Source organism: Pararge aegeria, chromosome 7, assembly GCF_905163445.1.
Source record: "Pararge aegeria chromosome 7, ilParAegt1.1, whole genome shotgun sequence".
In the NCBI taxonomy this organism is placed as follows: domain Eukaryota; kingdom Metazoa; phylum Arthropoda; class Insecta; order Lepidoptera; family Nymphalidae; genus Pararge; species Pararge aegeria.
The window spans coordinates 19,416,508-19,433,499 of record NC_053186.1 but is presented as its reverse complement, the minus strand read 5'-3'; the positions used below and the strand labels follow the sequence as shown (position 1 = coordinate 19,433,499).

At 37.1% G+C, this 16,992-nt stretch overlaps 2 protein-coding genes across 2 annotated transcripts in view; one reads left to right on the top strand and one right to left on the bottom strand.

Annotated features, from left to right (window-relative positions):
- LOC120625089 (protein cramped) overlaps nucleotides 1–16,992 on the bottom strand; it is a 49,423-nt gene that overhangs the window by 30,693 nt on the left and 1,738 nt on the right. The gene's annotated exons all lie outside the window — the stretch shown is intronic.
- LOC120625088 (lipase 3-like) lies at nucleotides 510–16,858 on the top strand. The gene is made up of 8 exons (XM_039892011.1): nucleotides 510–635; nucleotides 11,353–11,566; nucleotides 11,942–12,053; nucleotides 13,115–13,355; nucleotides 14,155–14,313; nucleotides 15,016–15,097; nucleotides 16,146–16,264; nucleotides 16,676–16,858. Exons 1-8 carry the CDS (start codon nucleotides 537–539, stop codon nucleotides 16,856–16,858), a joined length of 1,209 nt encoding a protein of 402 aa, XP_039747945.1. The 5' UTR covers nucleotides 510–536.

Sequence of the window (16,992 nt, the reverse complement as noted above, 5' to 3'; positions counted from 1 at the left end):
ATATTAAACGGTCCGAGTAATGAGATGCGGAAATCGTCACAAACGTACGTAAAGCGACATGCCTCGGAATAAATATTGTGGCATGCGGCAGGACTCTTCGCGTTCTACATTTGCTAAACGCCGGTCGAACAGCAAATGTGTCCTATTTAATTAAAAAATATATGACAGCACATATAAATAAAAAAAAACAAAAATTCTTAAACCGAAATTACCATACTATTTTAATATTTACGATAACAAAAAACAAGTTAAGTGATTTAGGTATTAATTTAAAATTTAAATTAGGGTTATTTTTAAATAAGAAAACACAGGTGGGATGCTCAATTATGTTCTTCACTTTACTTCGACAAGAAATTAAAAATTAAAACGAACTTTAGTGACATAAATAATAATAAATTTAAACCAACTATGTGGTCGATTCCATTAGTCAAATAAATATTTATTAAAAAAAATTCATCAGTAACAGTTATTAGTATAATTATAAAAGCAACAAATCGAGCAGAGTATTGTTTTAAGAAGATATAACACAATTCAAAATGAAGCTTTTAATTTTACGATTATTTTTAATTTTGTGCTGCGGCTTGGTTTTGTGTGAACACCCGCGATTTTTAAGAAAAGAGGCGTATGAAACAGTGGTAAGTTTTGATTTATCATCTCAATCCATACCGGCTCACTACAGGGCACGGGTCTCCTCCCACAATAAAAAGGGTTTAAGCCGTAATCCTCCCCGCTGGCCTAGTGCGGATTGGTGGACTCCACACACCTTAGAGAACATTCTGTGGAACTCTCAGGCATGCAGGTTTCCTCACGATGTTTTCCTTCACCGTTGAAGCAAGTGATATTTCAACGATGTTTCTTAGATAAATGCATTAATATTGTTCTTTCTTTCCTTTTAAAATAATTAATTTCCTTTTGCATAATATTGTTTTCTCTTTTTTACATTTTCTTTTCATGTTATAGTGTCCACCTTCATTTACTCTCGACTTGAATAGTTACTAATCATATTGTAGCTACCTATAAGTGGAATATGTTTCTAATACCTTAGGCTATAACCATAAGTCAATGTCTTACATGTGATTCTGTTGGTGATGCTTTGAATAAATAAAACGCACGTAACTTAGAAAAGTTACAGGTGCGTGCTGGGATTCGAACTCTGCACCCCGAATGTGAAACCTTAGCCCTTACTAAGCTATCAGCGCTTCGCTTCTTAATTTTGATACGCTAGATTTTATTTACCTTCATTTAAGTGCTTCCTATTACAACCTACCTATTATATCTTGGTTGTTAGGTTTGTTCTTTGACATGGTTTATTTTCAATCGACATCAACAACAAAAGAGGGAGGTTCTCAGTTCTCTCAAAAAACGCGTAACCTACACACCTTGCATAGCGTCAAAGCTATTGAAATTTATATTTTAAAAAATCTTGAATATTCAAGAAGAGCAACTATAAAGCAGAAGCTCGCTTTGGGAACCTCAGCAGAACAGCATTTTCCAAAAAAAGTAATTTACTCAAATAATTTTTAAGATCTTATCTCATCATCGTCATTAATAATCTATAACCGACCCACCAGGGTACCTATCTCCTCTAAGAATAAGCAGGGTTTAGGAGCAGGATACAATCCACCACGCAAGCAGGTGTTAGTGTACTGTCTATGACGCTAGCCCAATATGGATTAGTGGACTCCACACACCTTTCAAAACATTATGTTGGCATCAGGCATGCAGTTTCCTCACGATGTTTTCCTTCACCGTTGAAGCAAGTGATATTTTAATCACTTAAAACGCACACAACTTAGAAAGTGAAGCCGAGTTTCGCCCCACTGGCCTTTCAACGCTTCCCACTCCTGGAAAACAAACTAAATAAATCAATAATAAAATTAGTGACACAGCGGAGATCGTTTTGTCACCTTCTATGATTATTCCATACCTTCTGAATATCTTTATATGGGGGAGCAGGAAATATTACAATACCAGTGACAAACCTTGAATAGGTACACAGGTGTTTCCCACATATTATGGCTTGTTGGAACGGGGGTTTGCAAAGGGGGTATTACCGTATACATAAAATTAAAAAACTTTTGTTCCACAATTTGTGCCATAGACCAATACTTTCAGATAAATAACTAAATATCGTCATCATCTTTATCAACCTATTATAGCCTCACTACAAGGCAATGGTCTCCTCTCGGATTGTTGAGTTGTTGTTGTTGCTCCACACACCCTTGAGACCGTTATGGAGAACTCTCTTGTATGCAGGTTTCCTCATGTTTTAATTTAAAATGAAAGCCAGTGATATTCTAAATTTCCTTAATTAAAAAAAATAATAACAAAGTTGTTATAAAGATACGCAGTGACATATCAAAACATCACCTGTGTTTAGATTAAAGATCAAATAGGATCACACGGATTACTATGGCAAAAAGTTTATGGTTCGAGATAATATTATAACAATAATTTACACATCCGCTCATACTATATGCGTTTGTTTGTGAGTCATACGAACGTTCGTAAATGTCATGGTACCCTTGTACCCCATTTGTAATAATCAAATGTTTCAACTGCTCAGTACCTAACCCTCCTCAGTATCCATTTTAATGAAGTACTGTAAATACGATACAAACAATAAAATCGAGTTCGCCCATCGACAAGAATAACCAAGTGCCTTATTATAACGCGAATAATACTCAATTATTTGATACACAACCGGCATAAGTTATTTTCAAAACAAAATAAAAGAAATAACGTACCTATGCACATCAACTAACCATCATAAGAAACGGCGATAGCCTAGTTGTTAGGACTTCAGCTTCCCTTTTGAGGGAACCTAGTTTGATCCCTGGAACGCACGTTAATCTTTTTCAGTTAAAATACCCATATACAAAATTGAGAGATTAACATAAAATAAATATAAAAGACACTCGGATTTAAAAATAAAAAACAATAATTAATTAAAATCTAAAATTAAAATTAGAATAATTTAATTACGATTAAAAAATACAACTATTTCATGTTTTGAATCTGGTGCACTTTTTGCCAATGTTTAAAAAATACTTTGCTATAAGCTTACAAATTAGGTAGGTATTATTAGCGTAACAAAACTAACTTTAGTTACACGTGGTAAACTTTAGTTTAGTCGAAATATGGTCAAAATGTAAATTATTTTCTACTTCTGAGAAAACAATGATGAGTCATTTGCAAGAAAAGAATGTCACAATTTCACATAAAATAGACGATTCAATTTTGATGCTAATATAATAAGTTTGGCAGTGCCGTTTTTAATCAGACAATTAAAAGCAAAAAAAAATGTTACATAACTTTATGAAACCGGGATTTTTTAGAAAAAGAAAATGTATATTTTCCTTCTCGAAGATTTAATTTTCCTTCCTTCATTTCCCGTAGTTATAACATGCCTTTAGTATTACAGCGGTCATGTGCGAGGATAAAGTAGAACAATGATACGATTGATTTAAGTTTTTTATAGCAGATTAATCGTTAAATAACGGCAAGTGCGAGTCTTCCTCGCGCAGTGAGGGTTCCGTGACATGGAAGGATTTGATCATTTACTAGTAGCGTTCATCGTCCAAGTTTATTACGTTTATTTGTAAATCACGTGGGAAACGTTTGCTTAAAACATAGCATTTATGTTACTCTCCATTCTTGCAATTGATTCTATGCGAAAAATTAAGTTAATGCTTAATAATGGCGTTAAAGAAGGGAAAGCAAACAAACAAACTTTCGCATTTATAACATTAGTTAAGATTTTTAACCCAAATAATGAAAATCCATAAAAAAAATATCCTAATAGTTTGGAAAAGCACAACTTATTTCTAGTAAATGACTGCTTCCAGCCTTAAAATAAACTTGACATAATATTGAAATAGTTATGCGATGGTGTCCCAGTCCCACTTTTACTTACGTCAACTTTTCATTGTCAAAGCGTGAAAAAACACTGTATAACTATTCCAGCTTTATTGCACGTTTATTTGTAAGGCCCTATGGCTTTATTTTAAAAAGATGAAAGCTAATGTGATATGTATCATTTGGTTATTCTTGTACTATTTATGTACACACATAAACGGATTTATAGTATGTATGCAAAATATCTACGTGACAAATATTGGTCAAAGATCGGTATAGAAGTTGAGCCGAACATAGCTAACAAAAAAAACGACAGTGTCGCGCTTACTATATTAGTAAGGAAAATGGAGGAATGAATGTATACGCCACAAAAAGTGCAGTAAACCGAAAAAAAAAGCTCATCACAGCGTATACCAATGGTTTGAAAGACACCGCCGCCGTAGAAAATGGGTAGATGGTATGCATTAACAAAACATTAATTTGCAATAAGGTTTGTTCATTTATTCTTTATGGTACGGAACCTTAAAAATAATAACCGCCATTGGTTATTCAAATAGATAATTGTAAAAATTAAAAAAAATATAGAAAAATACAGATAATACAATGGAGATAAGGCGCGTGGTAGTCAGAAGTCCAGTTTATTATTAACTATTTCCAAGGTTCTAGGACGTTAATGGTAGACTAGTAAATTACCTCCCGCATTGCTTATCCCACCGGTCCTTGGTTCCTGCCATCTAAGCAATGAGACTGAAAACCGCTCTTCTTTCTAAAGCTGGCCCAAAACTGCATATAGCGTTATTAGTGAGGGCCAGAACTACTGCACAATAGCATTAGGTTTTTTTAATGTTGACTATTATATGGCGGCCGAGTGGCGCAGTGTGCAGCGACCCTGCTTTCTGAGTCCAAGGCTGTGGGTTCGATTCCCACAACTGAAAAATGTTTGTGTGATGAGCATGAATGCTTTTTCCAGTGTCTGTGCGTTTATCTGTATATTAAAAGTATCAATGTATATTATTCCAATTACATATTGATTTTCCAACATCATATAACCCAACAAAAGGAGGCTTGTGCACACACACACGCAAACACACACGAACACATGGACATACACTCACAACATTTACATACAGATGGACACACACGAATGTAAAAAACACACACATACACAAGCGTTTTAGTACGCATGCTATTCTCACTTTACCGTTAGAGAACTCTACACACCTTTGTAAATTTTCCTTTGTGCACTAGATATTATCTCAATGATTGAATCAATGTTTGGGAAGGCACTGGCCCCTAAGATGCGGGATTTCCTAGTTTAGGGGTGGGGATTCCAAAGATTTATTGTACTGAGTTTTTTTATTAAAAACATATTCATCAGTCATCTTAGTACCCACAACATAAGCTTCGATTACTTTGGGGCATCTGTCAAAAGACAAAACTTTTGTCCCCTGATTGTCTCCGGTAACAGGGAATAGGAGAAGTTAACCTCAGTTTATTATTTTGATGCCAATTACTTGAATATTATTCCACTCGTGCAAAAATGTTTGCAGAGTTTATGAAGCTGTGAAGATATAATTTTGTCCTTTTACCGGAATAAAAATGTCTTATAAATTACACCATACAGATTCTCCTGCTGTTCGCGGAGTATAGGAAATTAAGCTTTAATTTTCACAAGTCTCCTACCCATGCAAGCCTGCTTTCGGTATAATCGGGGACATCGTCGGGAAATAAAATTTTTGTGTTTTGCCTATGCTATAGAAGTGGTTGGTGTGGAGAGCGAAAGCGGTCCGGTACTTTAAATTGAGGCGTAATCAAACAAATTAACGGACAAACTCTAGGTTTTACAAACTTATCCCAGGGCCAAGGTTTGTCGACCTACCTAGCGAAACGTTGAGCGCTGTGAGTTTAAGTAGGAGGTCCCGGGTTCGAATCCCAACAGGTAATTTGGGATAATTACTGAAGTTTCACTGGTCGCTAGTTACCACCCCTTCGATAAATACGTGCCGCAAACCGATTAGGGGTATGACTACCAAACTCCCTAACCGGTTAGCCCGCTACCATCTAAGACTGCATTATCACTTACCACCAGGCGAGATTGCAGTTAAGGGCTTACTAGTAGTGGAATAATAAAAAACACTTATAATGCATAGAAGAGATTCCGCCACGTAATTGTAATTGTTTGCGCGGTCACCATTGTCTGTTGTGCCTATATTATGCCAGGAGAATGAAGATGATATAGGAAATAAAAAAGCGAGCCGCTCTGAATGCGAAACCACGTATATAAGTCGTGACGTCAATTTAAATTCGGATTCGCACGTTCTTTGTACGAGAGCAAAGATCCATTTACAATTATTACCACTTCAAATCCTCACGACCTCTTTGTCGCAACAGTGAGCACTGTGGGTTTAAGTCGGAGGTACCGGGTTCGATTCCAGGCAGCAAATAAAGTATTTATATTTTTTTTAATTTTCCCTGGTCCGAGGCTTCTTCCGTGGCTAGTTACGACCCTGCCGACAAAGACGTGCCGCTTAGCCTATTTAGCGTTGCGGTGCGATGGCGCCTAGAAACCAACTAGGGTTAGGGGTTAAATATAACTCACATTTTCACTCACAGACGGCTACCATCTTAGACTGCATCATCACTTACCACCAGGTGAGATTTCAGTCAAACTCAAGGGCAATGGAATAAATAATAAAAAAATGTGTGTGTACTTATGTACACGCGTTAGAAGTTATACTTCTTTGGCGTAAAAAGATAAACATCTTTTCAAAAATGTTATCTTTTGCCTAATTTTACGTTATAGAAAAAAACTACACTAACAATAGAAAAAAGTTATTTAATTCATTTAAAGTTTTATTATTTACGCATTATAATATTACAAAATAATAATATAAAATTTAATTGCATTTAAATATTACAAAAATATTTAAATAAACTTTCGCTTTGCGGCACGTCTGTGTTGGTACTCACTCGGTACACAGTCGCTACAAAGATACACACAGAATTATTATATATAATATATATAAAATGTAATAGGTTGAAAATTCGATGTCACAGACAGAAACACACACACAGACACCGTCGTTATTGCGTTGAAAATGTAGGCTAGACTTGACGTTACAATAGTTCCAAATAAATGAATTTTGAACAAGGGGCAGAGGAAAATCCTATTCAGCACCGGACGGAACAAGAAGTGTATCCCCGTTTATAATTACACGTACTTATATTATTAGGAAATTATTTGCACCCGTACGCCGATGGGAAAGTAGATAAAACTGTGCGAGAAGATAAAATGTTGTCCTTTCCCAGTGGAGAAAAGGATGCTAAGTCAATATCAGCCGTTATTATCAAAGCGTGATCAAATCATCGATCCGCACTGGACCAGCGTTATGGGTTTATGCTCTAAATCAGTTTGACCTATGAAACCTGTGCAATGGGGCGCTTGGGCAACGATGATTATGACGATTCGTAAACGACTTCAGGAGAAATACTACAGATGTGTATAGCAATAACATCTCATTGTTAATTCTTAGGTTTATAATCTGTTTTTTTTTATATCGGCCGCACTTTTGTAACAAACTTGATGTTGTGTCACGCGAATTCCACGCGCCCTTTGTTTGAAACAAATTACAATCATCTGTGCAATCCTCAATTACTTTGTTGCGCTGCAAATAGCTTATTAAAAAACGATTACTAAATTATCTATTGAAGTTAAAATTAAGAAGTATAGCAGTATTTAGCCAAAAGTGAAGTGAGAAAGATATGGCGATAACTTTTGTTGTTTCTTAAATATTTAATAAGAAAAGTTTGACTTCAAATAAAAATCTTAATTAGGACCGGTTAGAAGGTCCTTATTTAACATTGAAACTTTAGTTTTTATTTGCATAAGTTTGGTTTAATATTGTATATTAAGTGGTTAGGTAATATTTATTTATTTATCACTGTGACATAAGACTTTATTATAATATAATGGTCTTAATGAGACATCTAAAATGTTTTGACAAGAATTATTACTTATTATTTAATCGTAATTTTAAGGGATAGAATATTTATCAAGACAGTCTTATTTGAGTAATCTTTACCCTAGCGTATTTAGACACATAGTTTAGGAGAAAATGTAAAATTGAAAAATCGCGTGAGCTCGAGTAAGGTAGGCTAGAGTACCTACCCGCACGACTTATGCATGTCGTTACGACCCATAGTTAACTCCGTGAAAAGCTAGTTGGACTATAAAAGCCTGGGGAGTTGTGGATTTTTTTATTTAAGAGAAACGGACTAAACGAAGCCAATTTATTAACTCCGGGATAGTTTGGATAGTACTAACAACTAACAATAAAAATGTTAGCTTGACCCGGGAATCGAGGTCCGAACCTAATGATCCGTAGTCGAATAAGCTACTAAAAGACCACCGAACAGTTGATGATGCCCCTGACAATTTTATTGAAACCGGAAACATTAGTTATTCATACGATGGTATCATAGTATAGACATTAATATTATGACCATAATACCCGGTACACTACATTTATGATAATGAGAAATTTAAGGAAGGTCGACAACGGAGCCTGTTCTCTACAATTGTGTACGATTGGCGCATTTCCTACACGCGACTGAAGCGATACAATCGCATAGTATTTATTATATTTTGACGCAGTTACCCTGCTTTCTGAGTCTAAGCCTAATTGGAAAATGTTTGTGTGATAAAAATGAATGTTTTTTCAGTGGGTGTATTATATCATAAATAGTATTATAAGGTTTATCTGTATATTATAAGTATTTATGTATATTATTTATAACAAATATTCATCAGTCATCTTAGTAGCCATAAGATAAGCTACGCTTACTTTGGGGCTAGATGACGATGTGTGTATTGTCGTAGTATATTTATATGATGCATCGCTTTTATTTTCGCTTTACTAATGTTGAATTTTCACAATGCGGGTATTACGAAATACCATCTTAGTCTGCATTTTCACTTGTGGAAAAAATTACTATTAATAATAAGAATGGAACATAATTATTGCCCGATGGACGACCAATTTCGAACATGAGTGTATTGTTAAGAATTCTGACTAAGAACATTTCTCGTTAGACTTTAAGTCAGTTCTTTGGTACATAAATTCCAAAAAACTTCTTATCGCAGGTTAATTACGGTCCAGAATGGCAGCCAAGGTAACTCTTGATCACTTCTCTCGCTGAGAAGTTGCTTCGCTTCGTTCTCAGAGCATACCGACTTCTTTTCGGATTGTGTGTATCTGGTTAACATCTCCTGATTAACCAGGATTTAAACAGAGTAACGCGGGCGGTGAAGAGAGAGTTTGAACTCAAGAAAAGACGTTGTCGGCCTAAGGATGTCGAGCCGCGGCTTAGGAGGCGTTTCAGGAGTGACGGAGTTACGCATAATAATTACTATTCTGTGTAGAGGATGATTCGGTCTTGATGGTGGGCGTTGTCAGTTGCAGTAGTCAGGCCGAAAAGGATGGAATAGGCCTTCTTTTGTTGGGAATGGCGCTAAGATTTGATAAATAGAACGAAGCCGCAACTATGAGTAGGTTGGGCTATGGCATAATTTCAAATAATTAGTGAAATAATTCTTATCGAGGAACTGAAAGTTCCTGGTAATAATACTTCCGATAGTTCTAGTTGGAGTGTGAGAGACTTATGTCTAGCTTTTTGCTCGTTTGTAATTACATCGATTAGATGGTAATATTGGCACTAACATAGTTAAAAACACGAGTTAGTGAAAAAAATTCGATATTTTAATTTTATTAAAAACGTGTAAAGAATAATTGACCTAATTTTTGACGCCCGCGTAACAGCAATAAAACATTGTTGTTTTCATTGGAAACGTGACAGCCAAAACTAATCAATAAATAAGTTCCGCAGTTACACGGGCACGAAGGTGCTGGGATCGTAATCATGGATTGATTTTCTATATAGTTATTGAATTGGTGGATTCTAAATGAACTCTAAAGATCCCAATTCACAGGCAATCCCTCACAGGGATTGATAGCCTCGTTTGCAACCAGTGGCGTGCACTTGGTTTCTTACCAGGGTATGCAAGCAGCAGGACAATATACGATCTATATATCAATTTTAGGGTAGACAGTGCTTTTGTGCATGTATGAAGTGCCCGCCAATGTTTGCAACGGAACGTGGTATTTCAACAAGCTCGTGCAAGTAAAATGCCCCAGTCAGTTACTTGTGCAAAGAGTATGTGCGTTTCGCTTGCACCAGTATAGATAGGGTTACGTCAATAGACGAAACGTTTACGGTTTAGCACGAAACTGGTACGAAGACTTGCATGTGGAATCGCGACATATTGCATGCGATCTCCGAAACCGCGATGTAGATATAAGTACTATTTTTATAAGTAACAGAATATTGACGGCCGATTGGCGCAGTTTGCAGCGACCCTGCTTTCTGAGTCCAAGGTCGTGGGTTCGATTCCCACAACTTGAAAATGTTTGTGTGATGAGCATGAATGTTTTTCAGTGTCTGGGTGTTTATATGTATATTATAAGTATTTATGTATTATATTCATTAAAATATTCAACAGCTATCTTAGTACCCATAACACAAGCTACGCTTACTTTGGGGCTATGTGGCGATGTGTGTATTGTCGTAGTATATTAATTATTATTCGCCCATTTATTGGCTCGCTCGCTCGCTCGATTTCGTCCCGAACGTAAGTATTTAAAGACGCTTCTGCCTTTAAAACATTCCCAAAAATTTAAGGAACCGTAATTTGACCCCGGATCTTATTAAAGAGTTTTTGGCATTGCTGCGACCATGTATCGTAGTAAACAAAAATATTCTACCGCACAACAGGTCGTGACAAAGATACTCATCTATTATGATATGTGAAGATTCATGTCACGTTAAAACATAATTGAATACAAGTAATAAAATTATTAAAATTAAAAATGCCATGTCGGAAACTAGCGTGCGCGACGCCCACTAGTGGACGATGACCTTGAGACGTATCTTAAATCCTCTAGTGTGATACTTTAACTCGATTAATAAGCCGATTTTGTGCATCAATGAAATAAATAATAGTACGACAATACACTAAACGCCATCTAGTCCCAAAGTAAGCGTAGCTTGTGTTAAGGGTAGTACCCAGTAGATGACTGATGAACATTGTTCTGAAAAATATACATAAATACTTTTAAAATACAGATGCACACCCAGACACAGAAAAACATTAATGTTCTTCACACAAACATTTTACATCTGTGTTAATCGAACCCACGGCCTTGGACTCAGAAAGCAGGGCCACAAAATCTGTCACTTTTCAGGAAAATAGTTATTTTCTTTAGCTTGTTATCGTTCTAAAGAAAATAACTAACTCCTGTAAATAACAAACTAAGACGTTTTCGACCAAAATCAACGTTACTTGTTCGATTTTTTGGCTCTAAGCCTCGTGATCCATGCTTATCTATAGACCGCAAAGAAAAACCCTCAAACGTTGTTATTTTCTTCTTCTTCCAGCCGGAACTAATAACATCGGCTGGCTACCCGGTTGAGAAGCACCGTGTCGCAACAGATGACGGCTACATCATACAAATGCACAGGATACCTGCGGGCAGGAGGACCGCTAGGAAAGCCGGCTTCAGCGCAAAGGGGAAGAAGGCTATATTGGTTGTCCATGGACTGTTGGGAAGCAGCGGCGACTTTGTTATCATGGGCCCCGAGAGGAGCTTGGGTAATACTGCCATTCTTATTGCCTTTATTTTTATCATGTGTTCGACACTTGGGTTTTACTACTCTTATCTTCTTATCTTTTTATTATTGTAATAATTGTTACCACCTAAGGTAATGTAAGTGTAAAGCAATTGTCTTTAAACAAAGCAACACTTCGCAGGGCATGCTAGGAACAACATCTCCTGCAACGAGCCACACTTTGTCTACAAACTTCAGGCGTGCATGTGAAGGTAGAAGGAAGAGCAAGGATCAATTTTTGAGTCATTCGAAATAAATTCAATCAAAAGGTGTTTTAGAAAGCCAAAAAAAGAATAGCTTAGGCTCTCATGCCGGTGTACTCAAAATAACGAAATATATCAGCATCTCTTTATTTCAGCATATCTCCTAGCAGACGAAGGTTACGACGTATGGCTAGGCAACCTGCGAGGCACTGTTTACTCCTCGCATGTCAATTACACAAGGAGGAATCCAAAATTTTGGGAGTTCAGGTATTTAAATATTATCAACACTTACTGTGGAGGTGCGAGAGTGGGTTTGAGAGAATAGATCGTCAATAAAACTGACTGTCATCCGGTCGTAGGAGTTTTTCTTTGGTGATCATGCTTTTGGCCGTTTCTCTGACATTGCACAATATCTTCGTGGGAACAAATTTTCTCCGATATTCCAGCCAAGAGCTCGTTCCAGAAATCTAATAGACCGCCCAGGTAGTTAAGGGCTTCCGGTTATGTGGCTGGAGGTTCCAGCACGGCTATTATGGGCAGGTGACACTTTTTTCCCCGTGGATAATATTTGATATTCTCCCACAGCTTTATCATACCTCCGAGCATTTATTTATTTATTTACACTGACAACATAAATACACTATTTATCAAATGATTTTATCATAACATGAACTGTATATTTGTCAATTATAGGTGAGACATGAGATCAATACAACAATTCATTAGCTTGATTATGTAATAGATACCGATAAAAATAAAGCTGAAAAACAAAACAAAAGTGAGGAGTAAAAACTAACTGTACTGGCTACTTTTGTTTACCTAGCGGCTTAGTAAAGTTGCTATTTGTTGATTGGATATTTCTTCCCAAAGCAACGTTGCCGAGCAATAAATTTACAGATAATGGATAGATCGGATACTGAAAATGGATGTTATACAATACAAAACTCTATTAACACTTTATATTATTTCTAAATTAGGATATCATGAAATATCTCAACATCACTAGCGCCCCAATTATTTCCCCTGACGAGGGATATAATTAACGTGTCCACCTGCTAAAGCACGGAAACATATTATACTTGAATATTATTTCCACTTGTGCGCCAGTGCTCGGAGAGTTGATAAAGCTGTGGGATAAGATTAATTTGTATCCTTTCCTCGGAGAGATAATTGTCTCCTGCCCATGCTAGCCGTCCTTTATAAAAAGATAAAATCGGGGGTATAATTTTTGTGCCGCCGTGCAGATAGAGCATTCGATGGTCGGGCACGCAAGTGCGCTCCAGCATCACGTTAGTGTGCCCATGTGTATGTTTGTCCTTGAATTCCAGCTTCCACGAGCACGGCGTATACGACGTTCCAGCGATGATCGACAAAGTACTAAACGTAACCAGTTTACCCAAAGTGATGTACGTGGGCTACTCCATGGGCACAACCAGTTTCTTCGTAACGATGTCGGAGAGGCCAGAGTATAACGACAAGATTATAAGCTTCGTTGCTTTGGCGCCCGCGGTGTACTTGAGCAATATCAAACTGCTTGCCATCACCGTGTTGAAGACTTTAGAATTACCGGTAAGTACTTAATACATGCCACCAAAATGCATTTATTTTTGTATGGTAGGATTTAGGCTTAGGCTGTGTTTTTTGTGTTCCGGTACGATGCCATGTAGAAAAATTGCGATTGCGGTAAAGTGCTTACATTTAAAGGAATAATTTGACTGGCCGACTGGCGCAGTGGGCAGCGATCCTGCTTTCTGAGTCCTTGGCCGTGGGTTCGATTCCCACAACTGGAAAATGTTCGTGTGATGAACATGAATGTTTTTCAGTGTCTGGGTGTTTATCTGTATATTTTAAGTATTTATGTTAATCATTTATAAAAATATACATCAGTCATCTTAGTACCCATTACACAAGCTACGCTTACTTTGGGACTAGATGGCGATGTGTGTATTGTCGTAGTATATTATATTTTTTTATATATATTATATTATAAGTATTTATTTATCTATTATTCATAAAAAAATTCATCGTTAGAACCCCTAACACAAGCTACTTTTGGGCTAGATGACGATGTGTCTATTATCATAGTATATTTATTTACTATTTTTAACTTAAAACGATATTTGATTACGAGTGGTTCACTTTTGAACATTCATGTTTGTTCTTCATTAACCGTAACCGATTTCTACTCGGTACCAGACCAGAGTTCTAAGTGGCTTGGTGGCATGCCTTTGTCTGTAGGGTGGCTAAACTAGCCACGGCCGGAATTATAAATTTCCAGGTTGACCCTTAAGATTTACCTGCCGGAGATCGTACCCGGTATTTCGCACTTATAACCACACTACCTCTCCAACCCCTCATCTTCTTTCAGGCAAGAATGCGCTCTCAAGGAATGATCTCACTAACGTTACGTAGCGATCTCTTAGATCTATTGATAAGGAACATATGCTTTCAAAACAAACCGGAGGACGATATATGCATGAGGCTCGTGTATATGGTCGTCGGAGAAGATCTCGAACAATATGACAAGGTATTTGTTTTTTACAAGTTCTGTTTTATTTCGAAGTTAAATTTGACCAACTTCCTTATTGGACTGAAATTTGTATGCACATATAAATGGCAACGGATGACATTGCAATTATCATGTAGAGCGGGTGATCTAGTAATCGAGTCGGATTAAGGCCCTTTTGATTTGCCCAGCTAAATACTCTGGTTTTAAGTTCCAATGATCCATTTTGGTCGACTATCATTATATTAACCCATTAACCCATTGCCGGGCTACTACAGGGCACGGGTCTTATAAGAATAAGAAGGGTTTAGATTGCAATTCACCTGGCAATGTGCGGATTGGTAGGTTTCACACGACCTTGAGAACTTTATAGAGAACTCTCAGGCATGCAGGTTTCCATCCGTTCCTGAAGCCTTGTTTCTCTTGTGCCTTGGTGTTGTACGTTCATTGTTCACCTAGTTGGAGGTTTATTGAACTGAACACTAAAAGACTTCCAGTATCAGCTCGACACCGTCTAATGTGTCTTTCAGGAGTTCTAAAGTGGTTCATTTATCACCTGGCACCTTGTTGTTATTAGTTGCTTGGAGGCCATAATAATCTCGCACAGACTGACGTCAGATTGTTATCAGAATACTGAGTCGATCCATCGAGGGATCGATCGAGGATCTAGATTGGCATTAAAACGTATTCAAGAAAATAAACACACATGTTTTGTTATTTTAGGAGTTAACATCTGTAATATTATACAGAGCACAGCCCGTATCTTGGCGACAATTGGAACATTTCGGAAAAGTTGCCATTACAGGTGAGTTAGTTTTTTCTGAATCTAATTTACTACGTTTTATCAAACATTACATTTGTTTCTTGGTATGAAAAAATACTAGGTAACCAGGATGCTGACTTGCTATTTCCTAATTTATGTCACTATTAAATTGTCGATCAGCAATATGGGCCTATAAAATTTATACATTTTGCAAAAACCAGTCAGTTCTTATCCTTCAGTCGAATTGCTGCCCAACTACGGACCTGGTTTCTGCCTGCCGGTTGGTTTTCAGCAAGGAGATAAAAGATAAGGTTACTCCGGCTCGAATAAACCCTTCATTCCACGACTCGTATAACCCAAGTAAATAGTAAAGTGGTTAGTGTGGATATTACAAGTTTACAAATTATATATAATAAAGTGGTGTTAAGAACAATCGGGGCTTTTTTTTTTATAAACACCGAACTTTCCGCTCTAACAGTATGCAGTGCAAAGGTATCAAAGGTTAGTTTGTTGCGAGGACATTTCCTGACATTACCTGTCTCGCAAAATTTACCGATATTGGTGTAATAGTTGAGCCGTACATGGATAACAAATTAACAGCGATTGAAGCTTCTCGGGAGGTCTTTGGGATGCGGATTGTGGGTTGGGTTAGAACTAGTCTGGATAACGAACTAACAAACAGAGATTTAGTAGTTACTCAGTAGTGAGACATAAATTGGGCTGTTAATGACTGTAGTAGGTAGTAGAGCTTGTTGTGACAGTGTTCACCCGAAGAGTTACTACGATCAAGCTTATTTCTGCCACAAAGCAGTATTGTTGCAATACTAGATTCGGGCCTGAATGGCTTGGTTTTCGATGTAGTTACACAGCCTCATGAGGCTTAACATGTACACCTTCGGTTGATAGGCACAGGGCGGCACGTGACAAGACATGTCTTGCGTAAAAATCATGGAAGTCGCGTCATTGTCGCCATAAGCTATGTGTATACCTACTGTGTAAATATATGTACATAGATTTAGTTTTCACTTCCATCAGCAGTCGCCAAAGACTGCCCCGCATTTTTTTTCTTCTAATTGCATCCTATTTTCAGGTGTATTCACTTCTTGGGAGGATGGGCTGTGGGGTGCTGTGAAACCATATAACTTATCCAATGTGAAAGTACCAGTGGCACTTCTCTATGGAAAGAACGATCACCTAACTGATAAAAGTGTACGTAAGCTTTATTTTCTCCTGAAATACGCACTGGTTTAACTATTTATTTTAGAAGTAGTACATACAGGAAGTGCTCTTAGTGCTTTTTTGAGTCCTAGGGCTTAAACCTACTCTGGGCAGAGTTAATGGCCGGCTTTGTTACCAGTTTGCCAGTTAAACTTATGTCAGTAAAAACTTGTTTGAGATGGCAGAGATACACTAGGGTCACAGACACTTCTCAGACTGACCCAAGTAGTAGTCCGTTAGACCTTGTTTTTTTTAATTAAGAGCACATATTTTGTGATCTCACTATAGCACATGTGATAATGCACTGCAGACTTTCAGATGCATGATATTCTTAAGTAATAGCAGAAGACTTCCACATGGTTTAATAAACTAAACTAGCAACACTTTTGTTCTTGTTTTCAGCAAATAATGCGGCTCGCCGTTAAACTCAACGAAACCGGGATGTTAGAGACAGTACGGCCGGCGTGCGACTGGGAGAAATTCAATCACCTTGATTTTGTGTTTGCCAGACAAGTCGGCACACTTCTAACTAAGCCACTTGTGGACTATATAAAGACATTGTTTAGTAAATATGGACCCCCGTGACTTGATTGTTTTATTTTTAATATCATATAAATTTAAATTGTTATGGGCAAGTGTGAAATGGGTTAATATGAAATGGTAAGCGTTTAGCATACTGTAAAACCCAATTGTAGGCTACCTCTACTTGCAATTATAGT